We start from the raw sequence: 17209 nt of genomic DNA on the forward strand, positions 1-17209 counted from the left end.
CGCTGCAATATATTTATGCCAACGAATTTTCCAGTTATCATAGCATATGGAAAAATCCTGCGTCGGGATGGCCATCAGAGCCTTTTTCGATTAAGCATTTATATCCTCAATTGAGTCAAAACGGTGTTCTCGGGGTGGTCATGTGAATTTGCTGAATAGCCAGAAGTTACACAAAGGTAAATCAGGCGAATGCGGTGGTTGCGGCACAATATTAGTTGAAAGTGTGGCATAATGATCACGAATGACTAATGCAGCATGAAATGATGCATTATTGCACTTCTTTGTTCCATAAATTCAGACTCAGTCGTAGTAAAAGTCGAAGAATTCACTTTTAGAGCCTCACAAAACGACGCATACCTCAAATACTAAAGAATATTTGACGTGAAATTTAGCATAGACGTTCCTTACAGTACTATCAACTTACAGAAAAAAAGTTTACCGATTCCAAAAACACGCGAAGTATAAATTAAAAATTCACCTTTCAATTTGATCACAGTTTCCATGGAAAGAGTGACAGCTCTGATACTGCAAGTTCTATGAAGAGACGGAAAACAAAGCAACCGTGAAGCCAGAGCCGCGAATAGCGAGCCAAAGATGTGAGCCAATAGGCTAATCCGGCCTTGCGATGTAATGCTTAGCGGCGGTCCCGCAGCGCCTTTCCACAAAGCTACAGATGACGGAGTTAAGGGTTTGGTACGTAGGCGTACTGGTCCGCAAGTCTAATATAGTAATATAATACTGATTAGCCGTGGTCCTGAAAGGGGCGTATCTTTGGTGAGCAGTACTAATCGTGTATACTGCTAAGTGTCAGTATATATAGAAGATTTACCCTTCGAAGAAAAAAAAACAACTGAGACATTGAGAGAGTCAACCCGTTATGGTGATCTTGATCATTTATATACGCACATATTTTATACAGTCTATTGAGAAACGTAATATACTATATTCAGAGTATAAAAACTCAAACAAATTCATGAGAAACTAAATCTTGGCTTTAGAGACATTCATTTTTAGAGAAACGGTTCGGAATAACGAATTGGTAACCCGACGGAGTTGAAATCAAGTAATGTGATCGAATATTTCTACAAACTAAGCCATAATCATGAAAGCAGTTTTCTAAAAGGTTTATGGAAAATTAAAATGAGACTTTAGAAAATCCTCCATGCGCCTATATTCACCACATAATCCTCCTATTAAGCATTTAGATCTGAGTATAATTACTAGGGGTAATAGTTCTAAAAGAATTCTCTGTTAGTGGAGCTTATATGGCATATAATGAAAATATTCGGGGAAAAAACTTGCATAGAAATGCTTTACTCCTGAGTTTGTTGGCTCGATTTCCTGTGAAATGGGATGGCATATGATGGTAATCTAATTAGTTTTACATTCTACAAATTATACTGCCTCTAGGCTTTGAAGATAAGCTACCAATGTATGCATTATTGGTGTTATATCAAAGCAAGATCACTGTCGTAACAGAGCACTGCTCGCAAGAGTCTCAGCCATCTGGCTCCAACCGTCTAACCTTTCGTTATCTTCCTTGATTTTGTCAATGGAATAATTTTCCTTCCATCTCTTACAAGATCTGTATTCTAAGAGCTCATTGTCTTAACACTCCGTTCAGAGGTTAGCCACTTCCTCTGAGTTCTTTGGAATCATTTTACTTAAGTGAAAATAAGAACACTAGCCAACGACATTGAAATGTCACAACGTCTGTGCACACGTTCAACATTGAGGAATTCCGTTGCGGCAGCAGCAAATAATAGCTTCGAAGTAGGATAGTATTTTACTACAGTGAAAAAGCTAGCTCCTAATATCTCTAAAAACTCTTAAATAATCTACACGGTGAAAATGGAGTACTCCAGCAACCAGTCAGTGCAGATTCAAATATTGATATCTTTCTTACCCTTTATTCTCTACAAAACTTTTTTCAAACCGAAGTGGGGTTAAAATATTCGCTGTTGTTGCTTAACTACAGAGTTTTTGCAATTTCTTAAAAAAAAGTAAATACTTGTATTTACATTACTCTAAGAGTCACAAACAAATATTTTCTTATGCTCCCCCACGCCTCACTCTCCCTTTCGTAGCACCCAACCATAAATGCTTGTCTTCTTTGTGACAATTCGCCGAACTCATTAGCGGACGAAGGTAAAAGGAGCACCTAAAGCATCGCACAACATTATTCTGCTTTTATCAAAATGTTGCCTCTTCACACACTTTTCCCCACTTCCACCACCTTTGTGGTTCCGCTTTTTTTTCCACATTTCACCGCATTCAACTTTGCTCGCATAGAATTTTCTGTTGTGTCATGTTTATATTTGATTTCTATGATTTGTATTACTATTTACACAGGCAGCCACAGCGTGCCGTTATGTAGACGAGAGAAGGTTGAGAATGTGAAAAACCGTTGAATGAAAGACACACAAATAAACGCCCGGCAGCGGCGTTGCCAACAGCATGCAACATATTGTCGACATTTCGCTTTTGAAGTAGGGGGAGGGGAGGGGGCGTTGAGTGTTGCATGAAAAATGGCAACCACGGTATGTCAAGCGACCTTCTCTTTAGCATTTGCGGTACATTCTGACTGACTGACTGAGAGGAAAATTAATATAAGGATGTTCCACTTGCTCTTACTTATACTGATATTTGTTTGTGTGCTTTATTATTCTTCTTGTGCTTTTGCTTTTTTTGGTGCTTATATTTCATTTGAGTTCCACTCTATTTTGGCAATTTTGTTTACCTTTATTTGTTCGAATTTTGTGTCAGCGTGTTTTAGTTTATTTTACGGAGTTCTCTTTTATTACATCATTCGTTGTATCGTATTTTAAAATCAGTTTCGAAGTAATTCCAAATGTTGTGGGCTGTTAATCGTCCGTGTTATATGGACCCCACTTTTGTAGTCTTCGAAGTTCCATCGGGCCTATCTGGTGGTCTTAAAATTATCGTACGGTTAAATCGCTACGAAATTACTAAAAAAGTATGTGCAATATCACGTTCCAACGATGACTCAGTGAGACTTACTACAGATGAAGTCATACAGTTGAGTACAAACGAATCTCTCTAACCCATTGTACATAAACTTGTATCCGAAATTTTTGATCACTCCAATAAGCTGACTAGGCAGTTAATACTTTTTCTCGAAAAGGACCGCTATAACCTATAGCCAATCAAACTGACCCATCAAAATCCGCATAAAGATTTGTACCATTTTATGGACTAAAAAAGTTCAACTGGGAGAGTTATCACAGCTTCGCTGCTGCCGTAAACGGTAAACGTTTTTCTTGTTATAAATATTGAAGTTTTATCTGCTTCCAAGAAAAACCTTGCCCAGATCATTTAGTTAGCATAAGTTTCAGTTAACACAAAGCGTGGTTCACGAACCTCTTTTTCGGAGCCGCTGCAGTTTGAACTTCGCGATCGCAGTTGGTTTTTGTCTTAGCTTAATGTATACCGTTGAGATCACTTATGGTTTCTTTTCACATTTTACTCGCACTTAGTGTTATACAAAAGAAAAGTGCACCACAATACTTAAAACTCTCGAAATGGCTGTTGACTGAGGCTCTAATCAATATACTGCTTTTAAGGTTACACCTTAATCAGTCTCTGAGTCTCTCCGTCTAAAGTAACTTAATCTTAATTGAAGCAAAGCGACTAATTTCGAGAAATGATTGACTCAATTTGGACAGCTTCGTATGCGATTTTCATAGCGGTAAATGTGTTCAGACTTAGTGAGAACTTGGTTGGGAAACCAAAATACAACTCCGTCAATATTAAGTGCAAAGAGTGCAGCCGTCTTACCAAAGCCACATACGCCGCAGACCAAAATAAGAAAAACCATACTGGAATTCACAACCAAACAGACTAAATCTCTTTCACAGATACATATGTATGTATGTCAGTCAATGCTTATCTGTTGCTTCATTTGCCTGCGCTGCTATTCATGCATTCAGTCCACTTATTTGGCTGTCATTTAGGTTGATTACATTCCCGTATATTCTCAGCACTTCATGCATTCGAAGGCAATTCAGCATTAAAACTGCTTCAGTACTCAATTACACATAACCTCACATTTACAAAGCGCCCAAACTGGACGCCAATGAATTTACTTGTAACTCTTTTCATGTATCCATGTGTGTGCATTGTGAGGGGGTGCGTAAAAGGCACTTGATGAGCTACGCTTGATAATTAACTGGCTTTGGAAAGAAATTCATTCATTCGACTCGCTTCGGGCCGCTCGGAGAGGATTACGCTGACGACTGAGCTAGGGAATTGGTCTGGACAAGCATTAAAAATGCCAGCAAGTGTACACAGAATATTCATATGCACTTCCACACACACACACACACACACACAGAATCTCATACTATATATGTATATACATATATTTACAACAACAAAAGCAACTACAACACCATATTGGCAAATATGAAACACATTTGTTGGACAAGTGAAATTGAGTTCGAAAACAAGATGATGTAATGCAATGCGATGCGATGTGATGTTGATTATCTGCGAAGCTTTCAGCATTGCTGAGCAGACCACAACACGCAGACGCATACACACATACGCATATAAATAGAGTTGTAGCGCTCCAAGTGCCCGGCCACATTGCCACAGTACAACAATCCCACTTTGCCACTCAACTTTGCCTTTGGGTTTTCCACTTCTGCGCTTTAATGCAACATTTCAGTGCATTACATTCCTCTGGCCAGCGAGTTAGGGTTGAATTAAGATGAGCGAGCGAGCTCTTTTACAGGATTAGCAAATGCAAGGACTTAAGTAAGTGGTGGCATCAAGTGCAGCTGTGCTGTATTGCGTTCTCTGTGTTAGTGGAATGAAAGTTTATATGCGATCAGATGGGAGAACTTTAAATTCAGTCCAATGAAAATGGAAGTTCGGCATAGTAGAAAGATATGTTCTCTTCTCCAATTACATGGACGCTTGGGGCCACTTATATGGAAGCAAATATTTAATGGGTACGCTGAGTTAAAATGTCAGACAGTTACACTTCGCACAAAGTGAGTGCTTCAGAGTAAGTAGCAAGTGATGAGAGCGTACCAGACTGGCGCAGAGAGAATAACAGCGACATCAGCTCTATTTCCACTGATCACTAAGAATACTGTTAGAGCTGATGGCGCTGTTATTCTCCCTGTGAGAGTCTTATACTCTCGCTTCACATAACCGCACAAAAAATAATCAATCGGTGTTACTTCGCACGATCTGGGATGCCACACCATAAGCCCACGATGCGAGATAATGCACTCACCAACAGTTTCCTTTAATAAATTGATTTTTTCTTTGGCTGAGTGACATTTGAAACCAATGACCGCACGCATCAAAATCCTCCATTGACTGTAGCATTATGGTTGTCTTCATTTTTGAGAATGTAACGGCTTTATTTGGTTTATGAACGTACGCATTCAACCAAAAGAGAGCATAATCACTGAACAAGATTGTCTTTTGAAAATCATTATCTGTGGCCATCACGTTGGGGGAGCATTCATTGAACGTTAAACCTGCTTGATGGTCGCTTGGCTTCAATGCTTGCACGAGTTGAGTTCTGTAGCTTCGTAAATCAAGATCCTACTGCAAAATCTTCCATGAAGTTGATGGGCACACGGCGATATCAGATGGACTCATTGGGGTTCTTTTGGATAATCTGCTCCACAGCAGCAATAACACTTGTCCGCGGCCGCGAAACCGATCCATGGCTACTAGAATCATCGACTCTGCTAGCGGCGATGAGTAATAAATTTGCACGCTGGTAACGTTGTTCCGGAGTAAATATATTAATTTTGCAACAGCCAACCATACTGTGCAAATATATTAAATTTATTTTGGAAATTCTCTACTTTCGGCTGCAATAAACTAAGAATATCAATATACTTGTTTTAATAGAAGCTTATAGCCGTGTTTATAGATTAATTTTTTCATTCATCCTTTCGACTTTTTTATTATACCCTGAACAGGGTATATTAAGTTTGTCACGAAGTTTGTAACACCCGGAAGGAATCGTCGGAGACCCTATAAAGTATATATATAAATGATCAGTATGTCGAGCTGAGTCGATTTAGCCATGTCCGTCTGTCTGTCCGTCCGCCTGTCTGTCTGTATATATACGAACTAGTCCCTCAGTTTTTAAGATATCATTTTGCAAACGTCATTTTCTCTACAAGAAGCTGCTCATTTGTCGGAACGGCCGATATCGGACCACTATAACATATAGCTGCCATACCAACTGAACGATTGGAATCAAATGCTTGTATGGACAACTTTCACATTTGACAAGATATATTCACGAAATTTGGTATATATTATTTCCTAAAGCAACAATGTAATCTCCGAAGAAATTGATCAGATCGGTTGACTATAGCATATAGCTTTCATACAAACTGAACACATAGTTACTAACAGAAATGCACCTGTGAAGGGTATTTACCTTCGTTGCAACCGAAGTTAACGTTTTTTCTTGCTTTTTATTAACATTAAAAGTCTTATACTTTGTGACCTACTGGCAAAATCCCAGAACTTTTAAGCTCATATACTTAGGTATATTCGACAGAAACCATTTTTCATGCGTTTGGAACAGTTGACGTTATCAACATGAGATGAATTTAAATATATTATTCCATAATATTTATAGTTTCCAAAACCCAACGTAAGAAATAAATTGATGATTTTCTTCAACCTTTTTCTTGCAATCTTTTTGAATAAAGCTGTAAGGCTTTTAACTAGGCAAATGCTCGCAGGAACGTTCGCCATTAAATGATAAATCTGCTAAAATAAAAGCGATGAAAGCGATGAAAGCTTGGGTAAAACATTCGTAAAAAGGCTTTAGATAAAGACTGCTATTTTGAACATAACGTCAGATCTTTTTCAACTCGATTTCCTATTTTATTTTTAAACATTTAGTGGTTAGTTTTTATCATTTTCTTCATTGAATAACATTTAAATACGAGTGTTTACAGAATATTATGCACAATAATATTCACTTGCATCGTAAAAACTTACGCTCAAAACTATTATTTATATTGCACTGTTGGGATACTTACAAACACTTTCGCATACATTAAAATCATATACTAAAACTTTTTGAATGCAAAAGCAATAATGGAAAATACCACAGCGCATCTCTCTCATCACATAGTACAACAAATTGCGATATGAAAGTCTGTGTAAAGTGAATGCAACTCATTACACATTTTTGGTGCTTCATAAATATAAGTGGATGTGTTAAAATTATAATAATTTTTAATTCTGCTTTTCACCAGTTACTGTTAAACTGTTAAGGTACAAAAAGTGGGCACTCAATGAGTTTCCTGTGTGAGCATATAGTTAAGTAAAACTATGACATGTTTTCAATAAAAAGGACTGGGAAATGTTATAAATATAGTTTGGCATCGGTTTTAAAAACTGAGAAGTATCGGATAAAAACTACGTTATTGATTTAGATAAACCTTTTGAGGTTAAGGTAGAGTCAGCCGCGTTGATCTCATGATGAAGAACTCCAGATGATTACCATAAATAATCTCTTTCCGGGTTAATGTTTATGGAGACACCACCTCACGGTTTTCCATGAGTTATGAAGGAAACCACCAACAAAGTATAAAAAAAGCAGTCAAAAAACGTATTGATATCGGACAATACACCCATGGCCCTCGACACCAATATAATGGAGTTTGTACCAGAAAAAAAAACACCGAATATATGTCAAATACACAAGGGATAGCAAAATCACTGAAGTTATAAAAAACAAGAAAAACCGTTAACTTCGGCTGCACCGAAACTAATATACCCTTCACAAATGCATTCCTTTTAGTAACTATGTGTGCAGTTTGTATGGAAGCTATAAGCTATAGTTTACCGATCTGAACAATTTTTTTGGAGATTATATTGTTACCTTAAGCAGTAATTCATGCCGATGCCAAATTTCCATATAAGCCCTTGATTTCGATCGTTCGGTTTGTATGGCAGCTATATGCTAAAGTTAACCGATCTGAACAATTTCTTCTGATATTACATTATTTCTATAAACAATAACTCATACCGAATTTCGTGAAGATATGTCGTCAAATGAGGAAGTTTCCCATGCAAGCATTTGATTCCGATCACTCTGTTTGTATGGCAGCTATATGCTATAGTAATTCGATCTAAACAATTTCTTCGGAGATTACATTATTATCTTAGAAAATAACCTGCGCCAACTTTTGTGAAAATACATTGTGAACTGTGAAAGTTTTCCATACAAGAACTTGATTCCGATTGTTCAGTTTGTATGGCAGCTATATGCTATAGTTAACCGATCTGAACAATTTCTTCGGAGATTACATTGTTGTCTTTGAGAATAACATATACCAAATTTCGTGAATATATCTTGTCAAATGTAAAAGTTTTCCATACAAGCATTTGATTCCGATCGTTCAGTTTGTATGGCAGCTATATGTTATAATGGTCCGATATCGGCCATTCCGACAAATGAGCAGCTTCTTGAAGAGAAAATGACGTTTGAAAAATTTCAAAACGATATCTTGAAAACTGAAGGACTAGTTCGTATATATACAGACAGACAGACAGACGACAGACGGACAGACGACGACATGGCTAAATCGACACAGCTCGACATACTGATCATTTATATATATACTTTATAGGGTCTCCGATCCTTCTTTCTGGGTGTTACAAACTTCGTGACAAACTTAGATCATCTCTACAGAAAGATAAAAAGAAAATATATAACCAAATTTTATCAATTCTTAGCATGATTCTAAAAGAGCTTACTTTAAGGCTATATCCATGATTAAGTATAATGAGTTTGAAATTTTTGGTTCCTTAGAACCCTTATGACGACTAATTGAAATATTTGTGATCTCAAGAAAGGCGGCGATAAATTGAATGCCAGTGAACGAGAATGTAGTCTGAGCTCAATTCAGCCTTCCGAACCTAGCCAATACTTACTTAGAATAATTCATTAATACTTTACCCCAGATAATTGTAATTCCGATGATATTGCATAATTCCTCAAAATTACACCAAAGAAGCCTACAAGGTACTGGAAAGTCCAGTAGACACAAATGCTAATTTCCTAAAAAAATGTTGTTTAAGATAGTTGATTATCCAAAACGGACTTTGTGCGGTTATTTTAGCTTGATGTCTACAAATCTATGGAGCTTTCATAATATCGTAGTGTGTTTAAATCGGCAGAGAAATGAACATTTGGATACAAAAGATGGGAACCCACAAAACAACCTGATAACAAATGGTTAGGTTAAGTTATGCCGTGCACCAAACGGAACGTAGGATCCCTATAGTTCTCTGCGATATCCAAAGCACCTAGATGTGGATCCCCTGATCCTCCCCTGAAAGAAGACCGATTCAATAAGAATACATTAATGTCGCCAGACATATTTTAGGGCCAGCGATAGATAGATGCTCCTCCCTTTCATGTGGAACCAATACTCCAACAAAGCAAAATTCTTAATTAATATGTGACCAATAAAATAAGCCGGATATTCAAACTACGACAATATTAATATACTATGAAGAAGTTAGGGAAGCTACAGGACACAAAAAAGATAAATTAGCGCCAAGACCCGATGAACTATCAACTCGGTCGCTAAATTTCAGGCAGATTTTTAAGTATGGTAACAAAAAGTCATTAGAAACTACAGAACAGAACCAGAACAGTACAATTTATTTATCATTCGACGTTCAGTAGCTTATTGTGTATAAAGGATGGTCCTTGCTAGGCAAGTCAGATAAACCAATGCAATTGAAAGAACATATAGAAGAAGATTTGGTCTCATTTAATGTCTATGGTAGAACAAAGCATCTTCTAAGGCTCGAAGTGATGGCTGAGGCGGACCATAGTTATTTGGTCGGTTATAGCATCAAACAATAATAAGTATTTGTATCGAAGTACCTAATCTTAGCAGACCTTGGTTGACGACTAGCCTCTGTGCGATTTTTATATGCTTTTGACCTAGAACGTAGGAAATCTACTGAACTACTTGCTCTTAGAAGACTTCGTCTTGCCGCAATAGCAGCTGTTAATGGAAGTTGTTCAATAGGCATTCGTGATGTAAGACTAAAAACTCCGACGGACGCAAACTACCAAATTTGTGTGGAAGAAGGTGATTCAAGGAGACATAGCCGAAAGGGACATTACCGCTAACAAATTTGCGATCGACGCAAAGTGTTTCGTCGAATTATGAGGGTTACTTATAAACTGTGAGATCTTTTTATCTAACCTAATCTACACTTCACAGCAGTGCGACTCCTTAGGTGGCAAAATATATGAACATATGTAGAACCGTTTGTATTCTCCGAAACTGCATATCCACAACACACTTTCCCATCAGTTGTTTTTTCTCTGTGAAATTCTCTTTATACTACCACCGTGTTACGGTCTGAGCGCACAACTCTACCTTGCAGCCGGCAGAGACTATCTTAGCCCTTTGGTGTGGCTGCCAAAACTGACAGCGCCTAATGCCGCGCACCCACCTTCTGCTCAGCAGTGCTCAGTAATAATTATGTCGGTGCTAAGGCACAAGTCTCAGCGGCTCAAATATGAACGAAGACAAGGAGCCAACACATAGCGGAGCTGGAGCACAGTCAGAGCGTGTTAAATTCCTGGAGATAAACTGGCATGTAGGATTGCATAAGCCGAAGCTGCAACTAAAGCCAAAGCTCCAACTCTGTATGCAGCACGCAAAGCCAGTCCAAACCAAGCAAGTCATTGTAAACGAAAGTGGAAGAGTGTGTTTGTGTGCTTATGTGTGAGTGCGCTGAACGGAAAGCATGTTGTCAGCGATGCAGATTTGTTTGGCAAGGATTCCGCTTATCCTACTACGAAACGCTGCAGACAGGAGATAGTGTGGAAGCATGGAAAATACCTTTTGCTGTAGTAAAAATAAAAAAATAACAACAATAAGAACGAAGTGCAAATACTATTTGTACGTTTGTGTGTATGCGTGTATTGACTGTGGCTCCACCGTTGAGGCAGCCGCCATGGCGACCACCAGAACAATCGGCCGGAAATGCAAGTCATAGAGTAAGCAGTTGCGGTCTTAGCTGCAAATGTTTGCAAGCAATTTTGTTGGCATAAGACTATTTACTTAACAATACACACACGCACACACATACACTGGGATATGTGTGTGGATTTGTGCCTGTTTGCTTCCGCAGTCAATTCATGCATGCCACAATTTACACTTGAGTTTTATGGTGCGCACACACACACATTCACGCCCATAGCCGCAAAGGTTGCCGCCACTCACAGTCAACAAGCGCCTAAAAGCCGACTATGTTTTTGTTTAGACGGGACGTATTACATGTGAAGAAAGCTTAGCGAATTCCGGTTGCAGCTTGCAGTTTTTCTTACATTTCAATACTTGCTCTACTCTTCTTCTTCATATATATATATTTATTTACAAACATACATACAAGCATATAAATTCCGTTTTCGTCATTTTGTGGCACATAAAATGTGTTGAATGCTTGTTTTCGCGTTTTTTTTTTTTGCCGAGATTTGATTGAGATAGATTTTTTTTGTTGTCATCAGCATATTATTCGTTTTACTACGTATGGTATTGTTGGCTGCAACAAAGTGGAGACTGCGGAATTTGCCTTTTAATATTAAATTATATATACATACATACATACATGTATGTATATGTATATGTATGTTTATTGTATCACAGAAGTATTAAAAAACGTATTTCATATAAATTATAAATTTGTCTAATATAAATTTAAAAGTTCCTTTTAAACTAATTTTTTTGTATATCAATATGTTGTCAAGATCGTCTTTTTAATTTTGCTGTTTTCACGTTTTTTTAAATTTGATAACATATTTTTTTGTTGTCATCAGTTTTTATTTATACCAGTTTGTTGGCTGCAACAAAGTGGAGACTCAAATTTGCCTTTTAATATTACATGGTATATATGTATATGTATGTTTATTGTATCACAGAAGTATTAAAAAACGTATCTCATATAAATTATAAATTTGTCTAATATAAATTTAAAAGTTCCTTTTAAACTAATTTTCTTGTATATCAATATGTTGTCCGATCTCTTTTTAATTTTATACCAATTTATAGCAGTTATACCAGTTTTTATTTATACCAGTTTGTTTGACTCAAGCTTTGCATTAGTAACTGGTATAAATAAAAACTGGTATAATTTATATATGGTATAAACTGGTATAAAATTAAATAGAGATAGAAAAACATATGAATACGACGATACTCACACCCAAAAATTTATAGACTTTTTACAGCGAGTATCAAATAAAAATTTTCAAATAAAAATTTAAAATAGTTTTATAAATATCACTTAAAGCTTCCAAATACTATTATCTAAAGTATATGCTCTTCAATAGTTTAATTTGTCACTTCAATTAGTGAGCTTAGCAAATACCACAATGTCAATAATACTCATTAATGATGTTATCTCTCTAATTGTGAAAACGAATACGCCGAAATATTTTTTTTAAGTTTGAGCAAACTAACTGGTTCGACTTTAAACAGGTTTTAAATAATTCACTTACGCTCTTTATACTTCAATTATACATAAATAAGAATAAAAAAAAGGAACTTACCACTTTTTAAAGCAGTGTCCACATCCGATTCTTTTTCCTCTAAGTACTGTTCCACTTCTTGAAATTGTTTGGCTGAGCTGGTCACCGCATCACCATCAACATTAACTTCCGCCCTATCTACTCCTCCCTGTTGTGGCAATATTATAATATTTTTTAGCGGTTCACCAGCTAGTTGATCGCTTTGCGCTAATAAGGGGACAGCTTCCGACTTATCTCTCGGCGGTTTTGGTTCCATTTATTTGCTGAAAATATAGAATAGTACTCAATAATAATGTTATATTGTTAGAAATGAAGAAACGTTATAATTAAAAAGTAATCAGTTTAAAATTTAATAAAATATTTTCAAATTAAAAGTTTCGATTTTTTTCTTGTAGTACCAAGACTTGGATTTAATTAAGTACTTTCGAGGTGCGCAGCAGCAGCAAAAAATTCGTGCCATGTACTGCAGAAAAAGTTTTGAAATTCCGTAGAAATCGGAAAGAATCATATAGGTCATACAATTGTTTTAATACATGGCCATCACTGTATTGCAATTTTTAATTTTTTTTAAGTAAATTTTTTTATCTTCAAACGAAAAATTTAATTATGATTTCATCAGGCCGAAGTAGGCGATCAATTGTATTATGGTTAGGTTAGGTTAGGTTAGGTTAGGTTGATTGGTAATGAGGTCGCTAATGTTGTTGTTGTAACGGTTATCTAATCCCCGTTTACGTACCAAATATTTAGGTTTGGTAAGGTTCAGATGAGTTGTCAACGAGGTTATCTAAGGGTAAGCCCACGAAACGTGCTGTTTTGACGGGGTCGGACCAAAAGGAGAGTGGTATCAGATAGAGACATCAGAAGAAATCCCGTTATAGTTCGGAGTGCAATGTTCTGGCATATCTGAGACTTCTTCGTATGCATTTCCCTACATCCAGGCGACCGTATTGGTGCGGCATAGTTAAGGATTTGCCTTCCGATTGACTTGTATGTTATCAACAATGTTTTTTTGTCTTTTCCCATGTGCTGCCGGCTAGTGGCTTGAGGATTTTGTTGCGGCTTTGTACTTTGGCAATAATCGCAGTCGTATGAGGAGTGAAGGAGCACGGGCTTGTCTAGTGCCACGCCGAAAATCTTAGGGTTATTGACAGTCAGAGTTTCAACATCTTCGATTGCATTATTAAGGTCAAGTCTGTGCACCTTTGTCCATTTTGTGTTTGGCTAATTGCAACGAAGAAGCGAGAAAGTACGGAGATATAGCCGTTTTCTTTTATGCACATCCCATCGATTCAATTGTCTGAGGTCTTTATCGTGAAATTATCAGTGTCCGAGATAGAAATTACCTCAGGTGATTGTGGGAATTTAGAAATGTAGAAAATAAACAGTTAAGGGGGAGGACACCACCATTCTGAACCTCTAGTTTAATTCTTCATAATTTGTAATTTTTACCTCGAAATATGAATGATTTCCGACCGTTCAGGTAGTTCATCGTCCACCTCTTAAGCCCCGGAGGGAACGAAATATGTTCGATGTTCTCTAGTAGCTTTGTATGATTGATTGTATCATAGGCTTATTACAAGTCCGCTACGAGGATCATTCCCTCACTGGGTGGATTTTAATTGAGGCCATAAACTATCTGGGCATTTAAGACGCTAAGTATTGTGGTGGTGCTATGCATTTTGCGAGCCAAGCTGTTGGTTTGCTAGACTCAGTTTATGAGTGAATGTGTTTTCACTGCCAGGGGAAGGAGAGTTATCGGATCACAGGGATCTTCATGGGGCAAGGTGTCGCGTTCAGCGATTCTTCTAACCGATAAGAAGCGAGCGGTAACCGAAAGGTGACCACCTTTGCGAGTTTGACGTTCACCAACGATTACCACCATAGGAATGGGTAGCACGGTGAAGGACTGATCAGAATGGGAGTTTGAGATCCTATAGATCGTAGAAATCTGTTGGCAACATGGAACCACGTAACTTATAGTCCATGGTATTGTAGTGAGGTCAAGCACTCTTTGACTAGTTTTAAGCTCACTGTCAGCAAACTCGAGGCCTGCATAGCAGATCTGTTTTCGGAATGGATGCATACCTCTCTAAAAGAAGCCACAATTCGACGAAGTATATCAGCTTTTACCTTAATGGCTGCCACTTCTGCTTGAAAGACACTACAGTAGTCTTGCGTTTCGAAGCAAGAGTTGATTGAGAACCCCAAAATTCGAAAACGCTCACTGAGCATCTCCACATTTCACCTAAGTATCTGGAATGAATTAGCAATGTACGGGTAACACAACTCCTAGCTTTTAAGGGTTCGTATTGGAATTATTTCATTAGAGTAAAGTAAGAACTTTGGGTACTGTACCATATTATAATATTCGACTGAACTGACGAAAAAACTTCTCTTTCACTTATTTTAATACAAAGCTATGTTAATATCTATCGGCAACATTTTGGAAGCAACCAAATTGGTAGATTGTTGGGCGGTTTCAATACCATAAATCCACGACTCGTCAACAGTAGTGATGCGTAGAGTCCGCAGCTGAGTTATCAAACATGTCTTTTATGACCTTTATTCGACGTCGTTTATGCAAAAGATTCAGGTTTGTACGATTTTAGCATTGACACATTTCATACCGGAAACCAATATATTTTCAGTCAGTCCACAAAAGATGCGGATATCTCCGAAACAACAACAATAGCTCACAAATTTTCTTCAGCAAAAAATCATACAAATCTTCAATTAAACAGACTTCTTTTTTTATTAGTAAATGAAAGTGAAAAAGTAAACAATTCTAACCAAAACCTTATAAGGAATAATAAATTACTCTATATATCTGTGACTCAAACTACTGATAAAATAGTTAGTAAAACAAAGTTAGTTTAGTTAGCAAGGCAAACAGTAGACGCGCATTCTGCATTGAGCGGAACCGCTGAGTTGGCCAGTGTCAACACGTCAAATGTCACTCACTCAACTCTGAGTGCTGCATTAAACGTCACACGCGTTAAACAGCCGATCATTTCATTACGGGCAGTCAGAGTGGAGAGGCGCGCAAACAAACAATTTGAGCACAAAATTTTAGGTAATAGATATAAATAAGTGAAAACGCTAAAAGCACGTGTTGTTATTGGTATATAGTGGTTAATTGAACTAAGATATTTTTAAATACATACCTCAGGGCACTTTGGTCGGATATATAAAATTTCGATTTGTATAAAAATTTCAACACAACGAAATTGCACTTTAATTACAACAAAAGCAATGCGGAATAACTGTGTATAATCCGCTCACCGCGTTATCACCGCCGACACTCGAATGGAAAAATAAAACGTTTTCTTAAAGAAAATCACAGCGCAAAAATTTTGTCTACTCTGCTGATATAGCAAGCGTTCGCTTACATAAAAATAAATATTTATTTATGTATATGTATATATGTATGTTTAAACATATGTACACATGTGAGTACTGAACTCTTGTGAATGAACGCCGCACCGGTTTTGCTCACTGGTGGAAATCATATGAGTGTTCTTGCGTTGCTTGCGTACGCTTTTTAATCAATAAAATGTGACTCAAAACAAAAAATCATTAAACAAAAAAAAAAAAATTTGCAATTAATGTATATTCCTTCATAAAGAGCGCGCCAAAGGCGATGAGCGCAGTGCGGATGACTTTTCGAACAGTAACAACGGGGGCGTAGTGCATTTAGCGCGTTCGTTGTGCACAAAATCTCAGATGTCAATATTTGAAAATTTCGAAAATGTTGAAAATCTGAACAAAAGTTAAATTCTTCGCATATTTATTATTTCAATCTTAAAGTTATTTCAAATAAAATATGTCATAATATCATATATAATATATATATAATATTTAATATATATAATATATAATATCATTAATAATAATTTTACAAAAAACCTAACTTCACTACTAACGCTTACCGTCTCTCTTCTCTTTCTACAGACAATTATTATTTGATATTTGCACAAATATTTTGTTATTCTATTCTCGTTTCTTGAAAAAAATCCAGTCTTTAGCATTACCCTTTCACAATCTTTACACTGAATATGCTTCTATATAAAAAAAGGTTTAAAACTGATATTTTAACTCGTCTCAGAGGTCACTTACGCCCTTCACGGTTTGACTAATTAATAGCCGATTACATATTCCTATTAACATGCGACTGCAACTTAAGTAAATAAACAAAGAATTTGTTGCCCACTCGAGTATATAAGTAATAAGTATGTAGAAGTGCTCGAGAGTGGTTTCTCCTAGACTCAATTAAGGTGACCAGAGTTAGTAAGAAAAGAAATTACACTAAATACTAGAAAGTACTTCGTTTCTGATGCATATGGGACCACAACTGGTACATTTCGTTAAGTTTCTTTTTTTCGAAAAAAAAATAAAAACAATTCCTTCACTAGTTTCTGTATTATTATACTCTCGCAACAATGTTGCTAAGGAGAGTATTATAGTTTTGTTCACATAACGGCTGTTTGTAAGTCCTAAAACTAAAAGAGTCAGATATAGGGTTATATATACCAAAGTGATCAGGGTGACGAGTAGAGTGGAAATCCGGATGTCTGTCTGTCCGTTCGTTCGTCCGTCTGTCCGTCCGTCCGTCTGTCCGTCCGTCCGTGC

At 36.9% G+C, this 17209-nt stretch overlaps 1 protein-coding gene across 2 annotated transcripts in view; it reads right to left on the reverse strand.

Moving 5' to 3' along the window:
• LOC126753601 (sodium/hydrogen exchanger 9B2) overlaps positions 1-16706 on the reverse strand; it is a 73052-nt gene extending 56346 nt beyond the window's left edge. The window contains exons 1-2 of one of the 2 annotated variants that reach the window (XM_050465170.1): positions 16510-16706; positions 12602-12843 (exon numbers count right to left, since the gene is read on the reverse strand). In XM_050465170.1, coding sequence (XP_050321127.1) covers positions 12602-12836 — 235 coding nt within the window. In that variant the 5' untranslated portion in view covers positions 12837-12843; positions 16510-16706. Of the gene's footprint in view, positions 1-12601; positions 12844-15744; positions 16079-16509 lie in introns of those variants that run through there. The other variant, XM_050465162.1, reaches the window with a different exon arrangement.
• Between the last annotated feature and the right edge of the window lie 503 nt (positions 16707-17209).

The sequence above is a fragment of the Bactrocera neohumeralis genome, chromosome 2, assembly GCF_024586455.1.
Source record: "Bactrocera neohumeralis isolate Rockhampton chromosome 2, APGP_CSIRO_Bneo_wtdbg2-racon-allhic-juicebox.fasta_v2, whole genome shotgun sequence".
Classification (NCBI taxonomy): Eukaryota; Metazoa; Arthropoda; class Insecta; order Diptera; family Tephritidae; genus Bactrocera; species Bactrocera neohumeralis.